This window comes from Staurois parvus, unplaced genomic scaffold (assembly GCF_062004578.1).
Source record: "Staurois parvus isolate SC_StPar_1 unplaced genomic scaffold, SC_StPar_1.0 ptg000570l, whole genome shotgun sequence".
NCBI lineage: Eukaryota > Metazoa > Chordata > Amphibia > Anura > Ranidae > Staurois > Staurois parvus.
Genome location: NW_028318366.1, coordinates 1,591,379 through 1,615,238, shown reverse-complemented (window position 1 = coordinate 1,615,238; position 23,860 = coordinate 1,591,379). Strand labels below are relative to the sequence as shown.

General features: G+C 42.4%; 1 protein-coding gene and 1 long non-coding RNA gene across 2 annotated transcripts in view; both read left to right on the top strand.

Moving 5' to 3' along the window:
- The window catches only part of LOC149450602 (uncharacterized), a 102,503-nt gene that overhangs the window by 46,223 nt on the left and 32,420 nt on the right, over positions 1-23,860 (top strand). The window contains exons 2-4 of the mRNA XM_089691714.1: positions 13,803-14,660; positions 15,882-16,068; positions 16,150-16,262. Of these exons, the coding sequence (XP_089547840.1) occupies positions 13,803-14,660; positions 15,882-16,068; positions 16,150-16,262 (1,158 nt within the window). The remainder of the gene's footprint in view (positions 1-13,802; positions 14,661-15,881; positions 16,069-16,149; positions 16,263-23,860) is intronic.
- Positions 9,699-11,151, top strand: LOC149450603 (uncharacterized). Its single transcript, XR_016315235.1, has 3 exons — positions 9,699-9,831; positions 10,834-10,970; positions 11,057-11,151. It is a non-coding gene; the product is annotated as an uncharacterized LOC149450603 (long non-coding RNA).

Here is a 23,860-nt window from a genome sequence, read left to right as displayed (position 1 = left end):
AGGGATCACGGAGATGACAGAATTATAAAGGGATGACGGAAATGACAGAATTATAAAGGGTTCCTGGAAATGACAGAATTATAAGGGATGACGGAAATGACAGAATTATAAAGGGATCACGGAAATGACAGAATTATAAAGGGATCACGGAAATGACAGAATTATAAAGGGATCACGGAAATGACAGAGTTATAAAGGGATCACGGAAATGACAGAATTATAAAGGGATCATGGAAATGACAGAATTATAAAGGGATCACGGAAATGACAGAGTTATAAAGGGATCACGGAAATGACAGAATTATAAAGGGTTCCTGGAAATGACAGAATTATAAAGGGATCACGGAAATGACAGAGTTATAAAGGGATCACGGAAATGACAGAATTATAAAGGGATCACGGAAATGATAGAATTATAAAGGGATCATGGAGATGACAGAATTATAAAGGGATCATGGAAATGACAGAATTATAAAGGGATCATGGAAATGACAGAATTATAAAGGGATGACGAAAATGACAGAATTATAAAGGGATGACAGAAATGACAGAATTATAAAGGATTCACGGAAATGACAGAATTATAAAGGGATGACGGAAATGACAGAATTATAAAGGGATGACGGAAATGACAGAATTATAAAGGGATCACGGAAATGACAGAATTATAAAGGGATCACGGAAATGACAGAATTATAAAGGGATGACGGAAATGACAGAATTATAAAGGGATCACGGAAATGACAGAATTATAAAGGGATGATGGAAATGACAGAATTATAAAGGGTTCACGGAAATGACAGAATTATAAAGGGTTCACAGAAATGACAGAATTATGAAGGGTTCACGGAAATGACAGAATTATAAAGGGTTCACGGAAATGACAGAATTATAAAGGGATAATGGAAATGATAGAATTATAAAGGGATCACGGAAATGACAGAATTATAAAGGATTCACGGAAATGACAGAATTATAAAGGATTCACGGAAATGACAGAATTATAAAGGATTCACGGAAATGACAGAATTATAAAGGGATGACGGAAATGACAGAATTATAAAGGGTTCCTGGAAATGACAGAATTATAAAGGGATGACGGAAATGATAGAATTATAAAGGGATGACGGAAATGACAGAATTATAAAGGGATGACGGAAATGACAGAATTATAAAGGGTTCCTGGAAATGACAGAATTATAAAGGGATGACGGAAATGACAGAATTATAAAGGGATGACGGAAATGACAGAATTATAAAGGGTTCCTGGAAATGACAGAATTATAAAGGGATCACGGAAATGACAGAATTATAAAGGGATGACGGAGATGACAGAATTATAAAGGGATGACGGAAATGACAGAATTATAAAGGATTCACGGAAATGACAGAATTATAAAGGGATGACGGAAATGACAGAATTATAAAGGGTTCCTGGAAATGACAGAATTATAAAGGGATGACGGAGATGACAGAATTATAAAGGTATCACGGAGATGACAGAATTATAAAGGGATGACGGAAATGACAGAATTATAAAGGGATCACGGAGATGACAGAATTATAAAGGGATCACGGAAATGACAGAATTATAAAGGGATGACGGAAATGACAGAATTATAAAGGGATCACGGAGATGACAGAATTATAAAGGGATCACGGAAATGACAGAATTATAAAGGGATGACGGAAATGACAGAATTATAAAGGGATCACGGAGATGACAGAATTATAAAGGGATGACGGAAATGACAGAATTATAAAGGGTTCCTGGAAATGACAGAATTATAAGGGATGACGGAAATGACAGAATTATAAAGGGATCACGGAAATGACAGAATTATAAAGGGATCACGGAAATGACAGAATTATAAAGGGATCACGGAAATGACAGAGTTATAAAGGGATCACGGAAATGACAGAATTATAAAGGGATCATGGAAATGACAGAATTATAAAGGGATCACGGAAATGACAGAGTTATAAAGGGATCACGGAAATGACAGAATTATAAAGGGTTCCTGGAAATGACAGAATTATAAAGGGATCACGGAAATGACAGAGTTATAAAGGGATCACGGAAATGACAGAATTATAAAGGGATCACGGAAATGATAGAATTATAAAGGGATCATGGAGATGACAGAATTATAAAGGGATCATGGAAATGACAGAATTATAAAGGGATCATGGAAATGACAGAATTATAAAGGGATGACGAAAATGACAGAATTATAAAGGGATGACAGAAATGACAGAATTATAAAGGATTCACGGAAATGACAGAATTATAAAGGGATGACGGAAATGACAGAATTATAAAGGGATGACGGAAATGACAGAATTATAAAGGGATCACGGAAATGACAGAATTATAAAGGGATCACGGAAATGACAGAATTATAAAGGGATGACGGAAATGACAGAATTATAAAGGGATGACGGAAATGACAGAATTATAAAGGGATGACGGAAATGACAGAATTATAAAGGGATCACGGAAATGACAGAATTATAAAGGGATCACGGAAATGACAGAATTATAAAGGGATCACGGAAATGACAGAATTATAAAGGGATGATGGAAATGACAGAATTATAAAGGGTTCACGGAAATGACAGAATTATAAAGGGTTCACAGAAATGACAGAATTATGAAGGGTTCACGGAAATGACAGAATTATAAAGGGTTCACGGAAATGACAGAATTATAAAGGGATAATGGAAATGATAGAATTATAAAGGGATCACGGAAATGACAGAATTATAAAGGATTCACGGAAATGACAGAATTATAAAGGATTCACGGAAATGACAGAATTATAAAGGATTCACGGAAATGACAGAATTATAAAGGATTCACGGAAATGACAGAATTATAAAGGGATGACGGAAATGACAGAATTATAAAGGGTTCCTGGAAATGACAGAATTATAAAGGGATGACGGAAATGATAGAATTATAAAGGGATGACGGAAATGACAGAATTATAAAGGGATGACGGAAATGACAGAATTATAAAGGGTTCCTGGAAATGACAGAATTATAAAGGGATGACGGAAATGACAGAATTATAAAGGGATGACGGAAATGACAGAATTATAAAGGGTTCCTGGAAATGACAGAATTATAAAGGGATGACGGAAATGATAGAATTATAAAGGGATGACGGAAATGACAGAATTATAAAGGGATGACGGAAATGACAGAATTATAAAGGGTTCCTGGAAATGACAGAATTATAAAGGGATGACGGAAATGACAGAATTATAAAGGGATGACGGAGATGACAGAATTATAAAGGGATGACGGAAATGACAGAATTATAAAGGATTCACGGAAATGACAGAATTATAAAGGGATGACGGAAATGACAGAATTATAAAGGGTTCCTGGAAATGACAGAATTATAAAGGGTTCCTGGAAATGACAGAATTATAAAGGGATGACGGAGATGACAGAATTATAAAGGTATCACGGAGATGACAGAATTATAAAGGGATGACGGAAATGACAGAATTATAAAGGGATCACGGAGATGACAGAATTATAAAGGGATCACGGAAATGACAGAATTATAAAGGGATGACGGAAATGACAGAATTATAAAGGGATCACGGAGATGACAGAATTATAAAGGGATCACGGAAATGACAGAATTATAAAGGGATGACGGAAATGACAGAATTATAAAGGGATCACGGAGATGACAGAATTATAAAGGGATGACGGAAATGACAGAATTATAAAGGGTTCCTGGAAATGACAGAATTATAAGGGATGACGGAAATGACAGAATTATAAAGGGATCACGGAAATGACAGAATTATAAAGGGATCACGGAAATGACAGAATTATAAAGGGATCACGGAAATGACAGAGTTATAAAGGGATCACGGAAATGACAGAATTATAAAGGGATCATGGAAATGACAGAATTATAAAGGGATCACGGAAATGACAGAGTTATAAAGGGATCACGGAAATTACAGAATTATAAAGGGTTCCTGGAAATGACAGAATTATAAAGGGATCACGGAAATGACAGAGTTATAAAGGGATCACGGAAATGACAGAATTATAAAGGGATCACGGAAATGATAGAATTATAAAGGGATCATGGAGATGACAGAATTATAAAGGGATCATGGAAATGACAGAATTATAAAGGGATCATGGAAATGACAGAATTATAAAGGGATGACGAAAATGACAGAATTATAAAGGGATGACAGAAATGACAGAATTATAAAGGATTCACGGAAATGACAGAATTATAAAGGGATGACGGAAATGACAGAATTATAAAGGGATGACGGAAATGACAGAATTATAAAGGGATCACGGAAATGACAGAATTATAAAGGGATCACGGAAATGACAGAATTATAAAGGGATGACGGAAATTACAGAATTATAAAGGGATCACGGAAATGACAGAATTATAAAGGGATGATGGAAATGACAGAATTATAAAGGGTTCACGGAAATGACAGAATTATAAAGGGTTCACAGAAATGACAGAATTATGAAGGGTTCACGGAAATGACAGAATTATAAAGGGTTCACAGAAATGACAGAATTATTAAGGGATGACGGAAATGACAGAATTATGAAGGGTTCACAGAAATGACAGAATTATAAAGGGATCGCGGAAATGACAGAATTATAAAGGGATCACGGAAATGACAGAATTATAAAGGGATGACGGAAATGACAGAATTATAAAGGGATGACGGAAATGACAGAATTATAAAGGGTTCCTGGAAATGACAGAATTATAAAGGGATGACGGAAATGACAGAATTATAAAGGGTTCACGGAAATGACAGAATTATAAAGGGATCGCGGAAATGACAGAATTATAAAGGGATCACGGAAATGACAGAATTATAAAGGGATGACGGAAATGACAGAATTATAAAGGGATCACGGAGATGACAGAATTATAAAGGGATGACGGAAATGACAGAATTATAAAGGGATGACGGAAATGATAGAATTATAAAGGGATGACGGAAATGACAGAATTATAAAGGGATGACGGAAATGACAGAATTATAAAGGGTTCCTGGAAATGACAGAATTATAAAGGGATCACGGAAATGACAGAATTATAAAGGGATGACGGAGATGACAGAATTATAAAGGGATGACGGAAATGACAGAATTATAAAGGATTCACGGAAATGACAGAATTATAAAGGGATGACGGAAATGACAGAATTATAAAGGGTTCCTGGAAATGACAGAATTATAAAGGGTTCCTGGAAATGACAGAATTATAAAGGGATGACGGAGATGACAGAATTATAAAGGTATCACGGAGATGACAGAATTATAAAGGGATGACGGAAATGACAGAATTATAAAGGGATCACGGAGATGACAGAATTATAAAGGGATCACGGAAATGACAGAATTATAAAGGGATGACGGAAATGACAGAATTATAAAGGGATCACGGAGATGACAGAATTATAAAGGGATCACGGAAATGACAGAATTATAAAGGGATGACGGAAATGACAGAATTATAAAGGGATCACGGAGATGACAGAATTATAAAGGGATGACGGAAATGACAGAATTATAAAGGGTTCCTGGAAATGACAGAATTATAAGGGATGACGGAAATGACAGAATTATAAAGGGATCACGGAAATGACAGAATTATAAAGGGATCACGGAAATGACAGAATTATAAAGGGATCACGGAAATGACAGAGTTATAAAGGGATCACGGAAATGACAGAATTATAAAGGGATCATGGAAATGACAGAATTATAAAGGGATCACGGAAATGACAGAGTTATAAAGGGATCACGGAAATGACAGAATTATAAAGGGTTCCTGGAAATGACAGAATTATAAAGGGATCACGGAAATGACAGAGTTATAAAGGGATCACGGAAATGACAGAATTATAAAGGGATCACGGAAATGATAGAATTATAAAGGGATCATGGAGATGACAGAATTATAAAGGGATCATGGAAATGACAGAATTATAAAGGGATCATGGAAATGACAGAATTATAAAGGGATGACGAAAATGACAGAATTATAAAGGGATGACAGAAATGACAGAATTATAAAGGATTCACGGAAATGACAGAATTATAAAGGGATGACGGAAATGACAGAATTATAAAGGGATGACGGAAATGACAGAATTATAAAGGGATCACGGAAATGACAGAATTATAAAGGGATCACGGAAATGACAGAATTATAAAGGGATGACGGAAATGACAGAATTATAAAGGGATCACGGAAATGACAGAATTATAAAGGGATGATGGAAATGACAAAATTATAAAGGGTTCACGGAAATGACAGAATTATAAAGGGTTCACAGAAATGACAGAATTATGAAGGGTTCACGGAAATGACAGAATTATAAAGGGTTCACAGAAATGACAGAATTATTAAGGGATGACGGAAATGACAGAATTATGAAGGGTTCACAGAAATGACAGAATTATAAAGGGATCGCGGAAATGACAGAATTATAAAGGGATCACGGAAATGACAGAATTATAAAGGGATGACGGAAATGACAGAATTATAAAGGGATGACGGAAATGACAGAATTATAAAGGGTTCCTGGAAATGACAGAATTATAAAGGGATGACGGAAATGACAGAATTATAAAGGGTTCACGGAAATGACAGAATTATAAAGGGATCGCGGAAATGACAGAATTATAAAGGGATCACGGAAATGACAGAATTATAAAGGGATCGCGGAAATGACAGAATTATAAAGGGATGACGGAAATGACAGAATTATAAAGGGATCACGGAAATGACAGAATTATAAAGGGATGACGGAAATGACAGAATTATAAAGGGATCACGGAAATGACAGAATTATAAAGGGATGATGGAAATGACAGAATTATAAAGGGATCATGGAAATGACAGGATTATAAAGGGATCACGGAAATGACAGAATTATAAAGGGATGACGGAAATGACAGAATTATAAAGGGTTCCTGGAAATGACAGAATTATAAAAGGGTGACGGAAATGACAGAATTATAAAGGGTTCACGGAAATGACAGAATTATAAAGGGATCGCGGAAATGACAGAATTATAAAGGGATCACGGAAATGACAGAATTATAAAGGGATCGCGGAAATGACAGAATTATAAAGGAATGACGGAAATGACAGAATTATAAAGGGATCACGGAAATGACAGAATTATAAAGGGATGACGGAAATGACAGAATTATAAAGGGATCACGGAAATGACAGAATTATAAAGGGATGATGGAAATGACAGAATTATAAAGGGATCATGGAAATGACAGGATTATAAAGGGATCACGGAAATGACAGAATTATAAAGGGATGACGGAAATGACAGAATTATAAAGGGATGACGGAAATGACAGAATTATAAAGGGATGACGGAAATGACAGAATTATAAAGGGATGACGGAAATGACAGAATTATAAAGGGATCATGGAAATGACAGAATTATAAAGGGATGACGGAAATGACAGAATTATAAAGGGATCATGGAAATGCAGTATATCATAATATGTTCCTAGGAAGATTACTTACGTCTTTGAAGCCCAAATTTCTTACAAAATAGCAATGGAGGTAACTCAAAAAAGAATCCGTAATAATTGATATAAATATCAGATACATTCAGTTCAATAAAAAATGGATCCAAAATTCAACACAGGACCCCCACATAACTCAGGGTAAAGCTTGGCGTAAGCAATTCTGATGTCATTACATATGACAGGACAAACAGTCCCACTGTGCTAGTGAGAATAACAAGTACCTTCTGACATCCCAAGAACATCAGAAAAAAACAGATGGAGGGACATTGGGAGGAGGAGCTGTGAGGTCAGTGTGATGTCATAGGATTCTCTGACTCTGGATGGAGGGACATTGGGGGGAGGTGCTGTGAGGTCAGTGTGATGTCATAGGACATATAGACTCTGGATGGAGGGACATTTGGATGGGGAGACTTGAGGGGTCTTCTATATGAGGCTCTCATGCAAACCAAATCCTAGTTCCTGGGTGCGTCCTACCTCTCCTAAACTGAAGAGTGACCTTTGACCTTTACCATCCAGAAATCTGTCCGGAATCTGTGGAAGTAAGCTGTCATGTGATCAGGTGACGTGCGGAGGAACGGAGTGTAAATAGCAGACAATTGTTTCCAGAGCCCCTAATGGTGGGGATGGATTTGGCGGCGTGCTGGTGCCAAATTTCCTCCCCCCAGGGTCACTGCAGGTGTGGAGAAAAGCTGTGTAAGAGGATATGGAGGAGAGATGAGGAGGAGATCCAGGAATCAGGAGAAAGGTCAGGGCAAGCAACAGACGAGCGCATCCAAGAGACCAAGCCGGGGTCACTACACAGAAAATCAATCCAAGGAAACAACAGGCCGGACGAGGAATAGCAAGAAGGAGCTGAGAGACAAATGAGAATATTGCTCAGCCAATGGGAGATGATCTCAGCATGACTTCCATCATGAAGGAGATGAGGGGGAGGGGAGGAAGTCACTGAAGGTGACCATAGATCCATGGAAATTCAGCTGGGATCGCTCACATTTCCATCCATGTGTGGTCACTGCCGGATAAAAGCCACTCCCCCAGCGGCTGCAGCCAATAGCTTCAGTGTTGATCTGTGTATTCTGAGAACGGAGGAGTCCCCCCATTGTCAGAATACAAGAGTGCAGCGGGGAGGATTCCCCCATCCACCTCCAATGTGTGGATGGGGGAATCACTTCAGTTTTTATGGCCATCCCGCTGGCTGAACGATAAAACTGAACCATGTAGGCCAGCTTTGGGGGCAACATATATTATCATCAACTCTTCCCCCTGAAGGGGATAATGTGGGTTCCCACACTATATATATGTGTGTATCATCATCTGCTGGAGATAAAAGACGTCACAGTGACTATGGAGGAAGAGGACGGACATGATGGGGGGTTACTGGGTGTAAATAGAACATAACATCTTATTACCTCCTCTGCTGCCACTTCCAGGAACGTCTCCTCTCAGCTTCGCTTCCACACTGAAAGTCTTGTCTGTACCCTGACATCACTTCCTGTCTGTCCCTGACATCACTTCCTGTCTTCCATAGAGACTTCCTGTCTGGGTAGAAGTGAGATCCCCACCTTGTGGAGCTCAGAGGAACTGCAGCCCCGAGAAGCGTCTGGTAGTGTGACCCCGGCCTTGTGCTGGGTGTGTATGGACTGTAGATCCTTATAGAGGGGTCACCTCCACTCCCACCAAGGGGGACAGAAATATATGACTGCTCGGGGGAGGGATTTTGGCCCCTTTGATTTTGCAGTAACATTGCAGATTTAGTCCTGCAGAACATCTGGTATATGGATACAAAGCCCCCCAGCTGGGAGTAAAGGGTGGAAATGGCTGGTGACCCCCAGATTTGGGCAATGATGTCATCACTATAAATGGATAAAACCCACGCTATGTGTAACTAGACTCCGCCTCCGACCGCCATTCCAGCAAGAGCTCCGCCTCTAAATAAACACTCAGGGAGGAGAGAAAGGGGAACCCGACATCATGTGAAACCTTTTATTACATGGAAATACGAAAATCAACGGGACTATTGCAATCACATTTACTGCAAAATCAAAGGGGCTACCAGACACTTCTCAGGGCTGCAGTTCCTCTGAGCTCCACAAGGTGGGGATCTCACTTCTACTCAGACAGGAAGTCTCTATGGAAGACCGGAAGTGATGTCAGGTACAGGCAGGAAGTGATGTTAGGTACAGACAGGAAGTTCCATGAATGAGGAAGTAGAGAGGAGAGGTTCCTGGATCTGGCAGCAGAGGAGGTAATACGTAGATGAACCCCTTCAGGGGGAGGAGTTGATGATAATATATTTGCTCCCAAAGCTGGCCTACATGGTTCAGTTTTATCGTTCAGCCAGCGGGATGACCATAAAAACTGAAGTGATTCCCCCATCCACACATTGGAGGTGGATGGGGGAATCCTCCCCGCTGCACTCTTGTATTCTGACAATGGGGGGACTCCTCAGCTCTCAGAATACACAGATCAGCACTGAAGCTATTGGCTGCAGCCGCTGGGGGAGTGGCTTTTATCCGGCAGTGGCCACACATGGATGGAAATGTGAGCGATCCCTGCTGAACCAGCTGAATTTCCATGGATCTATGGTCACCTTCAGTGACTTCCTCCCCTCCCCCTCATCTCCTTCATGATGGAAGTCATGCTGAGATCATCTCCCATTGGCTGAGCAATATTCTCATTTGTCTCTCAGCTCCTTCTTGCTATTCCTCGTCCTGCCTGTTGTTTCCTTGGATTGATTTTCTGTGTAGTGACCCCGGCTTGGTCTCTTGGATGCGCTCGTCTGTTGCTTGCCCTGACCTTTCTCCTGATTCCTGGATCTCCTCCTCATCTCTCCTCCATATCCTCTTACACAGCTTTTCTCCACACCTGCAGTGACCCTGGGGGGAGGAAACATCACACTGACCTCACAGCTCCTCCTCCCAATGTCCCTCCATCCAGAGTCAGAGAATCCTATGACATCACACTGACCTCACAGCTCCTCCTCCCAATGTCCCTCCATCTGGCATTTTTCTGATGCTCTTAGGATGTGGGGCCCCTTGGTATCCTCACATGTAAAGTGGGACTGTTGGTCCTGCGTTGTATGTGATGACATCAGAATGCTGCAACAAGCCTATACCCTGTGTAGTGTGGGGGTCCTGTGGGGGAAATTATACCTCAGCCTGAAGTGGGGCTTTAATAAAATGGAGACCTGAATGGAGAGGTGAGGAGGATTCTGGGAATATCATTTGATGTGACTATTTGTGTTCAGATGTAGAGTTTTCCTCCTGTGAAGTCTGGAGATCATATGACATCACATTGCCTCCACCTCCCTCCCTGATAGAAGAGAGAAAGAAGAAGAAGATTCTAGAAGTCACCAGAGAGATCACTGAGCTGCTGACAGGAGAGGTGAGCGGTGCCGGGAATTCTGGGACATTCTCCAGTAACAGACAAGGGATGTGTCTGGATGGTGACTGTATCATTGTGTGTGTCAGGTTCCTATAAGGTGTCAGGGTGTCACTGTCTATTTCTCCATGGAGGAGTGGGAGTATTTAGAAGGACACAAGGATCTCTACAAGGACGTCATGATGGACAATCAGCCGCCCCTCACATCACCGGGTAAGAGGAGACTTTATTGTAAAGGAGAGAGCAGTACGGAGGATCCACCTAGATCCCCCATCATCTGATAAACACATAGAAACAATGGATTCAGTCAGTGTGTGTGTTTCCTACAGATGGATCCAGTCATGGGAACCCACCAGAGAGATGTCCCCGTCCTCTGTATTCCCGGGATTCCACACAGGAAGGTCACACCATCCCTCACCATCATCAGGTAGATGATGACAATTATTGGTAGTTGTGATTTATACACAGCATGTTTGTTACAATGAATGTTTTATTATATCTTTCAGAGTGGAATCCTCGGGGATGATAATATTGATGTTAAAGAAGAGTATAAAGAGGAGGATGAGGAGTATGGAGTGATGGAGGAGTTTTCAGAAGGACACAAGGATATGATGGAGCCACCTAATACCAGGAACCCACCAGAGAGATGTCCCCGTCCTCTTTATTCCCGGGATTCCACACAGGAAGGTCACACCATCCCTCACCATTGCAAGGTTGGTGAGATGGAGCATCTAGAACATGGATTCATATAGACAATGTGTGGATTTTTTATGTGACCTTATATTTTACAGATGATATTTTCTCTCATTTCCTTTATTTAGAGTGGAGATCCAATCGATATAGAATTTGAGGTGAAAGCAGAAGAAGAAGAGGCGTATGTGAGGGATGATCAGCAGTCTATGGAGGAGGATGGAATAACGGGGACATTTATAGAGGAGGACACTCCTACAGAGATCAGCACAGGTGGGTCATGAACACTAAATCCATTCCTCCACCCATACTGCTCACTGATTGGTCCAGAGTAGGGCGGGGACTGGGTGATATCAGCCTGTAATCCCCTGGTCACTTTCCTGAGCTGTGTTCCCCGTCCTGTATTCCTGGATTTCTCTCGGATAATCTTCCTTCTCTGTGCTGCAGACACAATTTATGTATCTAGACTGGATTTATGGAGGTTCTGGGGTTCAGCTGGCAGAAAAATGTTCATTTTCACCATAAGTGTTACTAGACTTAGGCCCCTGGGGTGTGTGTCTTGGGTCTTCTGCCCCATCACCCGGTCTAGTAAGATCCGTGACAGAACATTTCTCCCAGGGTTCCTTGCTCTGTGGTCTGCTGGCTGTGCCGGGTGGAGGGATATGTCTGTAGTGTCTCAGACCCAAGTCACTGAGTGCAGTCTCAGGAGATGGGAGGCAGCGGTGTGGGATCTCTGCAACTTGTCTACAGTAAACATTTAGATTACAATTGATTACTGAATACCAATATTATGAGGCCTGACCTTTACACTGTATAATTTATAGTGTACATTACATACTCCTGACCCCTGCACTATATACTCCATGTTGTACATTACATACTCCTGACCCCTGCACTATGTACTCTATGTTGTACATTACATACTCCTGACCTTTACAATACATACTCTATGTTGTACATTACATACTCCTGACCCCTGCATTATATGCTCTATATTGTACATTACATACTCCTGATCCCTGCACTATATACTTTATGTTGTACATTATATTCTCGTTACCCCTGCACTTTTTATTATGTTGTGCATTAAATACTCCTGACCCCTGCACTATATACTCTGTTGTGCATTACATACTCCTGACCCATGCACTATATACTTTGTTGTACATTACATACTCCTGACCCCTACATTATATACTCTGTTGTGCATTACATACCCCTGCACTATATACTCTGTTGTGCATTACATACTCCTGACCCCTGCACTATATACTTTGTTGTACATTACATACTCCTGACCCCTACATTATATACTCTGTTGTGCATTACATACCCCTGCACTATATACTCTATGTTGTGTATTACATACTCCTGACCCCTGCACTATATACTCTGTTTTACATTACATCCTCTTGACCCCTGCACTATATACTCCATGTTGTACATTACATACTCCTGACTCCAGCAATATATATCTATGATGTGCATTACATACTCCTGACCCCTGCACTATATACTCCATGTTTTACATTACATACTCCTGACCCCTGCACTATATACTCCATGTTTTACATTACATACTCCTGACCCCTGCATTACATACTCTGTGTTGTACATTACATACTCCTGACCCCTGCACTATATACTCTATGTTGTACATTACATACTCCTGACCCCTGCACTATATACTCTATGTTGTACATTACATACTCCTGACCCCTGCACTATATACTCTGTTATACATTACATACTTCTGACCTCTGGTGGGGCTCAGCCCCGCTGTTCTTCATGACTAAATCATGGACTAAATAAGGAAGTGCAGTACTTCTTGTGTTGGGAAGATGGCGATGAGTGATAGAGGGGGTGGGGACCCTCGTCCTATAATCCCCTCATCACTGTCCCTCCTATAAAAGACAGTTCTGGTTGTTTCCTCACTCTCTGACTAAGGTCCATGAATAAAGAAATGACCTGGTAGGAGATCAGAGGAGCCATTTCCTAGTTCCCTTGAGGGTGGAATTGTAAGCTCCTCAGAGACCAAGCTGCCTGATGTGGGCGGAGTCCTGGTTTGGGGGAACCAATAAGCTCCTGTCTAGTAATCCTCTTTGTCTTTGTATTTTAGTCCATGGCCGGGAGATGAGGAAAACCTCCGAGGATTGTCTCACTTTGTCTCCAGACTGGAAAGTAGAAGATGAGGACATCACACAGTATAGTCCAGGAGAAAACCCGGCTCCCTCCAATGTCCATCCGGCACCACCCAGTGTAGATGGACCATCGCATTCCTTGTATCCTGAGGAACCTCAGACTGTGCGGTACCGGACCGGCCTTCCAACAGGGAAGAGCTTCTGCTGTCCTGAGTGCGGGAAATGTTTCAGTTATAAATCCAGTCTTAATGTGCACAAAAGATCTCACACGGGGGAGAAGCCGTATTCCTGTCCTGAGTGCGGGAAATGTTTTTCAGTGAAGTCCTATCTTTACTCACATCAGAGAACTCACACAAGTGAGAAACCATATTCCTGTCCTGAGTGCGAGAAATGTTTTTCAAGGAAGTCCATTCTTTACACCCATCAGAGATCTCACACGGGGGAGAAGCCGTATTTCTGTCTTGAGTGCGGGAAATGTTTTTCACAGAAGTCCAATCTTTATATACATCAGCGATATCATACAGGTGAGAAGCCATATTCCTGTCCTGAGTGCGGGAAGGATTTTTATTCTAAATCTAGTCTTAATATGCATAAAAGATCTCACACGGGGGAGAAGCCGTATTCTTGTCCTGAGTGTGGGAAAAGTTTTTCACAGAAGTCCGATCTGCACATACATCAGAGATCTCACACGGGGGAGAAGCCGTATTCTTGTCCGGAGTGTGGGAAATGTTTTTTAATGAAGTCCCATCTTTCCACACATCAGAAATCTCACACGGGGAAGAAGCCATATTCCTGTCCTGAGTGTGGGAAATGTTTTTCAGAGATGTACCATCTTTACACACATCAGAGATCTCACCCGGGAGAAGCCACTTTCCTGTCCTGAGTGAGGGAAATGTTCCTCACTGGAGTCCTGTCTTCCTGTACATCAGGGGTCCCACACAACCCTGGAGGTGTATTAGTGCCTTGAGTGCGGGAAATGTCTTCTAGATGAATGTTGCTGGACATCCCAGCTCTCATGTGGGGAAGAAGCACACCCTGATATATACCTCAGATATACTCCATGGCTGATCTTCATCATGGAAGAAACAGTTCATAAGGAGATCAGAGGCCCCCAAAGACATGGATGAAGTGTGGGACCGGGTTGGCCATTGATGGCAGGAGAAGAATAAAAATGGAGTCCTGCCCTGTGATTGGCTGAGTACATTTTGTGGTGGGAGATTTCACCAACACTTGGAGGTCTATGGAGAACAATGTTGAATGGATGTGACCCCCATTCTCCAGCTGGAAGGAGTTTTGGCCGTATTTTAATTCTTATGATCATTGGCTCCATCTAGTGGCCATAATATCATATTGGGCTAGTTTTACTGATGGAGAGATTTCAGAAATATCACCTCATTGTGGCCACTAGATGGAGCCGGCGATCATAGGAAATCACTGTGTTACTTAACATATGGCCGGATGTTGTCACAGCTGGAGGAATGATTGTCTCATTGGTCCAATGAATGTTCTATAAATAGAGCCCTTGGGGGGTGCATGTGTGGCCGGCTCCTGGATGGACGCGCTTTGAGTTCAGCTCCATCCACCCGCCAGTTACACTGCGGCTCATTCCGACACCGAGTGTTCTAACCTGCACCAATCAGCAGATAAAGGGTGTACAACCCTCGGTAGCCATGCCTCGCCGCCGCAAAACCCCTGGACAGCCAGGGAAATGAACCCAATTCTTCCCTGCTGTCACAACAGGGATCCAAGATGGCGACGGCTGCATGGACACAGGACACAGCAGCCATGAGGGGGACAGCAGATCCCAGCAGCCGGACATCAGACTCTTTTCTCCACTATAACCTAGGGATCCAGGTGAGTTATCTCCCCCCTGTCACCCACCACAAGCAGCCCAGCCAAATTTAGACCCCGTCTAGATTCAAACTCACTATCTGCCTGTCAGCCTCTCATTCCTCCATCACCTCAGCACATCATAGAATCTTTCCCTACCTCAGCCCAGCCTATCACAGAAATGTGTATGAAGAACATGCGTCTATCCCTGCGACAAACACTACATAACGATATGACGGGATCACTATCCCAGATCTCAAATGTGGTCCAGCAACAAGATCCCAGATTACGCCATATTGAGACGGGAATGGGAGGTATAAGTACAGCACACAACCATTTAATTGACGCACATGATGACCACGCTTCTGAAATCGAGCAAATAAACCTGAAAATAGCAGAGTTTGAAGATCGCTCAAGACGCAACAATATAAAATTCAGAGGTATCCCTGAAAATATCACCAACGATACACCACTATCATCTATCCAACAATTCACAAAGCTTCTCATTCCATCTCTCTCAGATATGGAGCTCGCCATAGATCGAGCACATAGAATACCCAAACCTGCATTCCTATCAGCGTCCATCCCCAGAGATATCCTGGCTCACATTCACTTCTACCAGATCAAAGAAAAAGTAATGACAGCAGCCAGAAACCCCCCCGCATGCTCCCGCCATCACATACAAACATCAGATTATATACGGATTTGTCAAAGGCCACTCTCCTTAACTGCAAAAAGATGGTGAACATTACCAAAGCCTTACAAAATCACGGAATAGGCTATCAATGGGGATTCCCCACAAAACTGATCGTCAGACATCAGGGCAGAATACACACAATCAAAAACCTAGAGGCAGGCATCAACCTATTGAAGACATGGAACATAATACCCGTGGAACCCCACCAATCCACCCCTACCAATCTGCAACAAATGGAGGCAGAGTGAACCTGACTTACTACACTCTATACAATCCAACCACACCACCTCGGACGCTATACCTCAACCTATTATTCTCTGGTAATGGCCCCAACCACACCACCTCGGACGCTATACCTCAACCTATTATTCTCTGGCAATGGCCCCAACCACACCACCTCGGACGCTATACCTCAACCTATTATTCTCTGGCAATGGCCCCAACCACACCACCTCGGACGCTATACCTCAACCTATTATTCTCTGGCAATGGCCCCAACCACACCACCTCGGACGCTATACCTCAACCTATTATTCTCTGGCAATGGCCCCAACCACACCACCTCGGACGCTATACCTCAACCTATTATTCTCTGGCAATGGCCCCAACCACACCACCTCGGACGCTATACCTCAACCTATTATTCTCTGGCAATGGCCCCTTACAGAATATTCTTACATTACGAGACTCTGTTTGGCATAACCCTTTCTACGGTCTATGCTTGTTCACACCCCCCTGTTTTGAAGTAGCACTCCCTGCTACTCATGTTACTTGCATTTTCCACAAGTCTTTTTTATTCCTGTTTACTTCCACCCCCCCCTGCACCATCAGTCGATCATCCGAACCAACTGTTCACCTGAAACCAACCAAACAACATGGAAAATACCACACGCATCATCAAGCAAACCAATACCGCTCTACCAAACACATAGAAATTTCTCTTGTCCTACCAAGTCTCTCCATTCTATGTCAATTCACCCAGAAATGACTCCTCTACTCCACCAACCCAACCAACGAACTACAAAATGATTGACATAACATCACTTAATGTTCGGGGTCTAAACTCCCCCTTTAAGAGATGGATGCTCCAAAAGGAAGCCCGTACGCTTCATGCTGATATACTTTTCATACAAGAATCATGTTTCACAACCACCAAGACCCCTAAACTACAACTGCACCGATTCTTCCATATTTATATGGCCAATAACTCTAAGAAGAAAAATGGGGTTATTATAGCCATAAAAGACTCTATACAATTCCACCACATCTCAGAAATAGAAGATCCTCGAGGTCGCTACCATATCCTAATCTGCAAAGTTAACAGTATACCATATACCCTAGTAAATGTTTATGGACCCAACAACAACCAAATGCAATTCTACCACAATCTCCATTCCAGCATCTCTTCTCACAAACAAGGCGGACTTCTCATTGGTGGAGACTTCAACGTCATCAGCAACCCACTCCTGGACTCTTCCACCAACAAACGCTCCCCAAAACATTACTTTAATTGTTTCTTACATGACCATGATCCATACGACATCTGGAGATGCCATCACAGCAATGAAAGAGACTACACCTACTACTCCCCATCTCACCTATCCTACTCTAGAATCGACTTCTTTGTTACAGACAAATAGACCCTACAACATATAACGTCATCCAAAATTGGCACCATAACCTGGTCTGATCACGCTCCAATCAACATAACTCTTGACGACAAGCAACATTCCTCAATCCCCCCGTAGCTGGAGACTGAATTCCTCGATATTGAAGAACCCAGACAACCAAAAACACTTGCTAGAAGCTCACAAAGTATTTTTTGAATTTAACCTTTTCCTGTCCGGACACTTTCACCCCCTTCCTGTCCAGGCCAATTTTCAGCTTTCAGCGCTATCACATTGTGAATGACAATTACTCAGGCATACAACACTGTATCTAAATGAAATTATTATCATTTTTTTTTCAAACAAATAGAGCTTTAATTTGGTGGTATTTAATCATCACTTGAGGTTTTTATTTTTTGCTAAAAAAAATGAAAAAAGACTGAAAATGTTGAAAAATAACATGTTCTTCTTAGTATTTGATAATAAATTTTGCAAATAAATAGACTTTCTTCATAAACTTAGGCCAAGATCCATTGTGCTACTTTTTTTGGTAGACATAACCCAAATCAGTGTGTATTATTTAGTCTTTGTGAAAGTTATAGTCCATAGACATTTTCTATATTTTTTAAAATGTATCAATCCTGATGTACAGACTACCTATATAATTTCTTGGGCCCTAAAATGCCAGGACAGTACAAATACCCCCCAAATGACCCCTTTTTGGAAAGTAGACAGTCTGAGGTATTTAATGAGAGGCATGGGGAGTTTTTGAAGTTGTCATTTTTTTGCCAGTTTTTGAAGGAAATGATGAAAGTAAACACAATTTTTTTTTCCACAAAGTTGTCATTTAACAAGTTCTTTCTCTCACACGGCATAGGCATACTTGCAATTACACCCCAAAACACATTCTGCTACTCTTCCTGAGTATGGCAATACCACATGTGTAAAACTTTTTCACAGCCTAACCCCATAGAAGGGCCCCACATCCAATAAGCACCCTTAGGCGTTCACGGGGCAAAAATTTCACATCTAAATTCTTGACTGTCTATCACAGTTTTGGAGGTCCTGGGGCACCAGGACAATTGAATTACCTACAAAATGACCCCATTTTAGAAAGAAAACACCTCAAGGTATGTTTTAAGAGGCATGGGGAGTCCTCTGAAGACTTCATTTTTTGCCACGTTTTTGGAAAATGTAAAAAGAAAATGAAAATGTATTTTTTTTACGCAAAGTGTCAATCTATGAGATATTTCTATTACACAGCATAGGCATACTTAAAATTACACCTCAAAACGCATTCTTTAACTCCTGCTGAATATGGCGATACCAAATGTGTGAGACTTTTTCACAGTCTGGCCACATAGAGGGGCTCCACATCCAATAAGCACCTTTTGGAGTTCTAAGGGCAAAAATTACACATCTAATTTCTTGACTACCTATTGCGGTTTTGGAGGTCATGGAGCATCAGGACAATTGAATTACCCACAAAATGACCCCATTTTGGAAAGCAAACACCCCAAGGTATGTTTTAGGAGGCATGGGGAGTCTTCTGAAGACTTCATTTTTTGTCAAAAGTTTTTGGAATATGTTAAAAGAAAATGAAAATGTATTTTTTTCTACGCAAAGTTGTCAATATAGAAGATATTTCTAATACACAGCATAGGCATACTTAAAATTACACCCCAAAACACATTCTCTAACTCTTCCTGAGTATAATGATACCACACGGGTAAGACTTTTTCACAGCCTAGCCAAATAGAGGCCCCACATGCAATAAGCACCGTTAGGCATACTAAGGGCAAAAATTACACATCTAATTTATTGACTACGTATCACAATTTTGGAGGTCCTGGAGCAGCAAAGTCTTCTGAAGACTTAATTTTTTTACACAGATTTTTATAAAATGTGAAAAAAAAGTAGTTTTTTAATGCAATGTTACCAATAATAACATATTTCTAACACACTGCATAGGCATTCTTAGAATAACACATCAAAACACATTCTGCTACTTTTCCTGAGTATGGGGATACCACATGTGTAAGACATTTTCAGTGTTTGGACTGATTACTGGTCATTGCAACTTGTGTATCACAAAAATTAGCAAACATTATATATCAATAAAGCATAGTGTAGCTTCACCTACGGCCTGTTCCTAAAAGCTTAACCTACTAGTACGTGGCTGTCCACATAGCACTATGTTCATTCACCAAGAAGTTGAACAAAAGATAAACCAAAGAGTACCTGTGGTTTCAGTGCAGAGGATGGGTGGCACCAGTGTCTCGCAGGAAGGTAGTCAGTGGGATGTGCAGATGGGTCAGTACCGGTGTCATGCATAGACGTGGTGAGCAAACAGGCAAAGCAGTGGTCCAGGAAGAAGACAGGAATATGGTCCATAAAAAGGCCACAGTCAATACAGACAGCAAGCAAAGACGTGGTAAAAGGATTGGTCCAGGCAGAAACATTAAGCTTAGGGCCTTGGTTAGGTAAGACTGGACAAAGGGGTAGAGGCTTCATCCCACCCAAATCTCTTTGAAGCCTCTGGTCTCCAGACCCTGATCCGGGAATTAAAAAACCCAAAGAAAACAAAAAAGTTTTCTCTGCTCAGAAACACTACTCTGGATCCCCTCACATACGTGAGACCCCTGTGTTGTCTTGAATCCCACTACTAAAGTGGGAGGGCAAAAGATCAGTCCAGGAGGCAGGCAGAGGCATGGTCGATTAACAGGCCGAGGTCAGTTCAGGCAGCAGGCAGAGGCATGGTCCATTAACAGGCCGAGGTCAGTTCAGGCAGCAAGCAGAGGCATGGTTGATTAACAGGCCGAGGTCAGTTCAGGCAGCAAGCAGAGGCATGGTTGATTAACAGGCCGAGGTCAGTTCAGGCAGCGGCATGGTCCATTAACAGGCCAAGGTCAGTTCAGGCAGCAGGCAGAGTCATGGTCGATTAACAGGCCGAGGTCAGTTCAGGCAGCAGGCAGAGGCATGGTCGATTCACAGGCCGAGGTCAGTTCAGGCAGCAAGCAGAGGCATGGTCGATTAACAGGCTGAGGTCAGTTCAGGCAGAGGCATGGTCGATTAACAGGCTGAGGTCAGTTCAGGCAGCAAGCAGAGGCATGATCGAGTAACAGGCCGAGGTCAGTTCAGGCAGCAAGCAGAGGCATGGTCGAGTAACAGGCCGAGGTCAGTTCAGGCAGCAGGCAGAGGCATGGTCCATTACCAGGCCGAGGTCAGTTCAGGCAGCAAGCAGAGGCATGGTCAATAAACAGGCCGAGGTCAGTTCAGAAGGCAGGAAAATGAATTCAGGCAACAGGCAGAAACGTGGCAGGGAAATAGCAAACAGAGGACAAAGAGATATATCTTCACCGTACTTCCCTAATAATGTAGTGCGGTATGGTAGATACGGAAGCACTCTTCTATACAGAGACCAGGCTTTGAGGGACACTGGAGACAGTAGTATCGGATGTCAGATCGAATTCCATGTTTGGAGCATACCCGACATCTCTTTTGAGGATTGCGGTCTGTTTCGGTAGGGGGGACGATATCGGGGAAATGTCTTTCATGCAATCGGCTCACTGCATCAGACCGCATTTGTTCAGGTACGGGTCTTCCTTGATAGATGGGGGATGTGATAATCTCTTCCTGATATTGTAAGAAGGTGACAGGTCTTTGTGTGGACTTCTGGAAAACGATGTAGGAATTGTACAGGGCCATATGGAAAGGTAGAAGGATACTTTTTTATACCAGTAGATTGATCTTCTGTTGGGTATGTAGGGCTGCAACATTTGATCATTTAAATCCACTCCCCCCATGAACAGGTTGTATTCGTGTATGCATTGGGGTTTTCAGATGGGACCACGACTTCCTTGAATTTCCAATGAGCTGCTGTTATGGACAGATGAAAGGACATACACATCCCGTTTGTCTCGCCACTTAAGGGCCAGGATCTCTTTATTTCTCAAGCTAGCTGACTCCCCCCTGTTTAGCCTGGTGGCAACCAATTGTTGTGGAAAGCTCTTCCGATTGGGTCGAACTGTGCCACAGGCTACAGTGTCCTTGAGATAAAGGTGGCGGAAAAGGGGCAGGCTTGTGTAGAAATTGTCCACGTAAAGGTGGTACCCCTGATTGAAGAGGGGTATACCAGGTCCCAGACAACGTTTCCGTATATAGGCTGGGCATTCAGGGGGCTCTAGCTGACTGTCCTTTCCCTCGTAGATACGGAACTTGTACACATACCCTGTGGCCCTTTCGCAGAGTTTGTTCATCTTCACCCCGTATCTGGCCCGTTTACTTGGAATGTACTGTTTTATGATCAGCCTCCCAGTGAAATGGATTAGGGATTCATCGACACAGATGTTTTTTTCAGGACAATATATTTCTGAAAATTTTTGGTTGAAATAATTGATTAGTGGACGAATTTTATAAAGTTTGTCATACTCGGGGTGATCTCTGGGGAGGCACAGGGAATTAACATTGAAATGTAGAAAGTGCATAATTGTTTTATAGCGGGTCCTGGACATAGTGGCAGAAAAGAGCGGCATGTGTTGAATGCGATTTGTCGACCAATAAGCATGCAGTTCATTTTTTTTGTTAGTCCCATATTAAATGTAAGGCCAAGAAACACTTTAAATTCTTCAACTGTGAGGCATTTCCACTCAAATGTTCGAGCATAACAGGAGTTGGGATTTTGGGTGATGAATTGCTGGGTGAACATATTGCATTGGTGCACAACTGAATTCAAAAAATCTTCAGTGAAAAATAAATGGAAATAATCAATGGCTGTAAAATTTTGGGTTTCTGCCTGAATGCCTGGTTGGGCTATGAATGGGGGAATTATAGGTGCTCCTGATCCTGAAGGTAGCCACACAGGGTTTAAAAGAGCATCTGGGACAGCAGTATGGGCCCTAATCCTTGGTAGCTGATGTGACACCCGAGTACTAGAACTTACACTTACAGTGCTGGTAGTAGCCATGTCAGAGGAACGTATTGAGCTGCTGGGGGTTGCTTGCTGCTCCTTGGAGTTCCTCATTCTTTTTGTTGGTACATCTTCTTCTGATTCAGAGAGTGAACCGCTGCTGTGTACTGGTTGATATACAGAATCTGAGTCTGACAGTGAGAGTTCTCCGTCACTCTCATCTGTCATACTCAGAATTTGAAATGCCTCCTCGCTTCTATATGATCTTTTGCCCATATTTTTGACACGGATCAGGACCCACTGGTATGGCAGTGATCAGGATGATGGGGTTGCAGTGAGGGACAGATATCTGGCTGCGGTTGGTTCACACTAGTCACTGTTGGGCAACAATCAGAGATACCGTGAGCTGGCAGGCAATGTTTTGTGAGTGTGTGTAAACTGTGTGCCAAGGGTGAAATCTACTCACAGTTAGCTGTACTGGATCTCTCTCCTCACAGACGATGGCAGTGAACAGGATCCACTGGTGTGGCGGAGATCAGGGACACTGTATGAACAGGGACACTGTAAGGTGATCAGGGACACTGATTGGACCACTGTATGGTGATCAGGGACACTGCTGGACCACTTGTGCGGTGATCAGGGACACTGCTGGGGGGCCACTTGTGTGGCGATCAGGGACACTGCTGGGCCACTGTGGTGATCAGGGACAATGCTGGGCCACTGAGGCAATCAGGGACACTGTGGCGATCAGGGACACTGCTGGACCACTTGTGCGGTGATCAGGGACACTGCTGGGCCACTGCGATGATCAGGACACTGCTGGACCACTTGTGCGGTGATCACGGACACTGCTGGGACACTTGTGTGGTGATCAGGAACACTGCTGGGCCACTTGTGTGGTGATCAAGGACACTGCTGGGCCACTGTGGTGATCAGGGACACTGCTGGGCAACTGCGGCAATCAGGGACACTGCGGTGATCAGGGACACTGCTTGACCACTTGTGTGGCGATCAGGGAC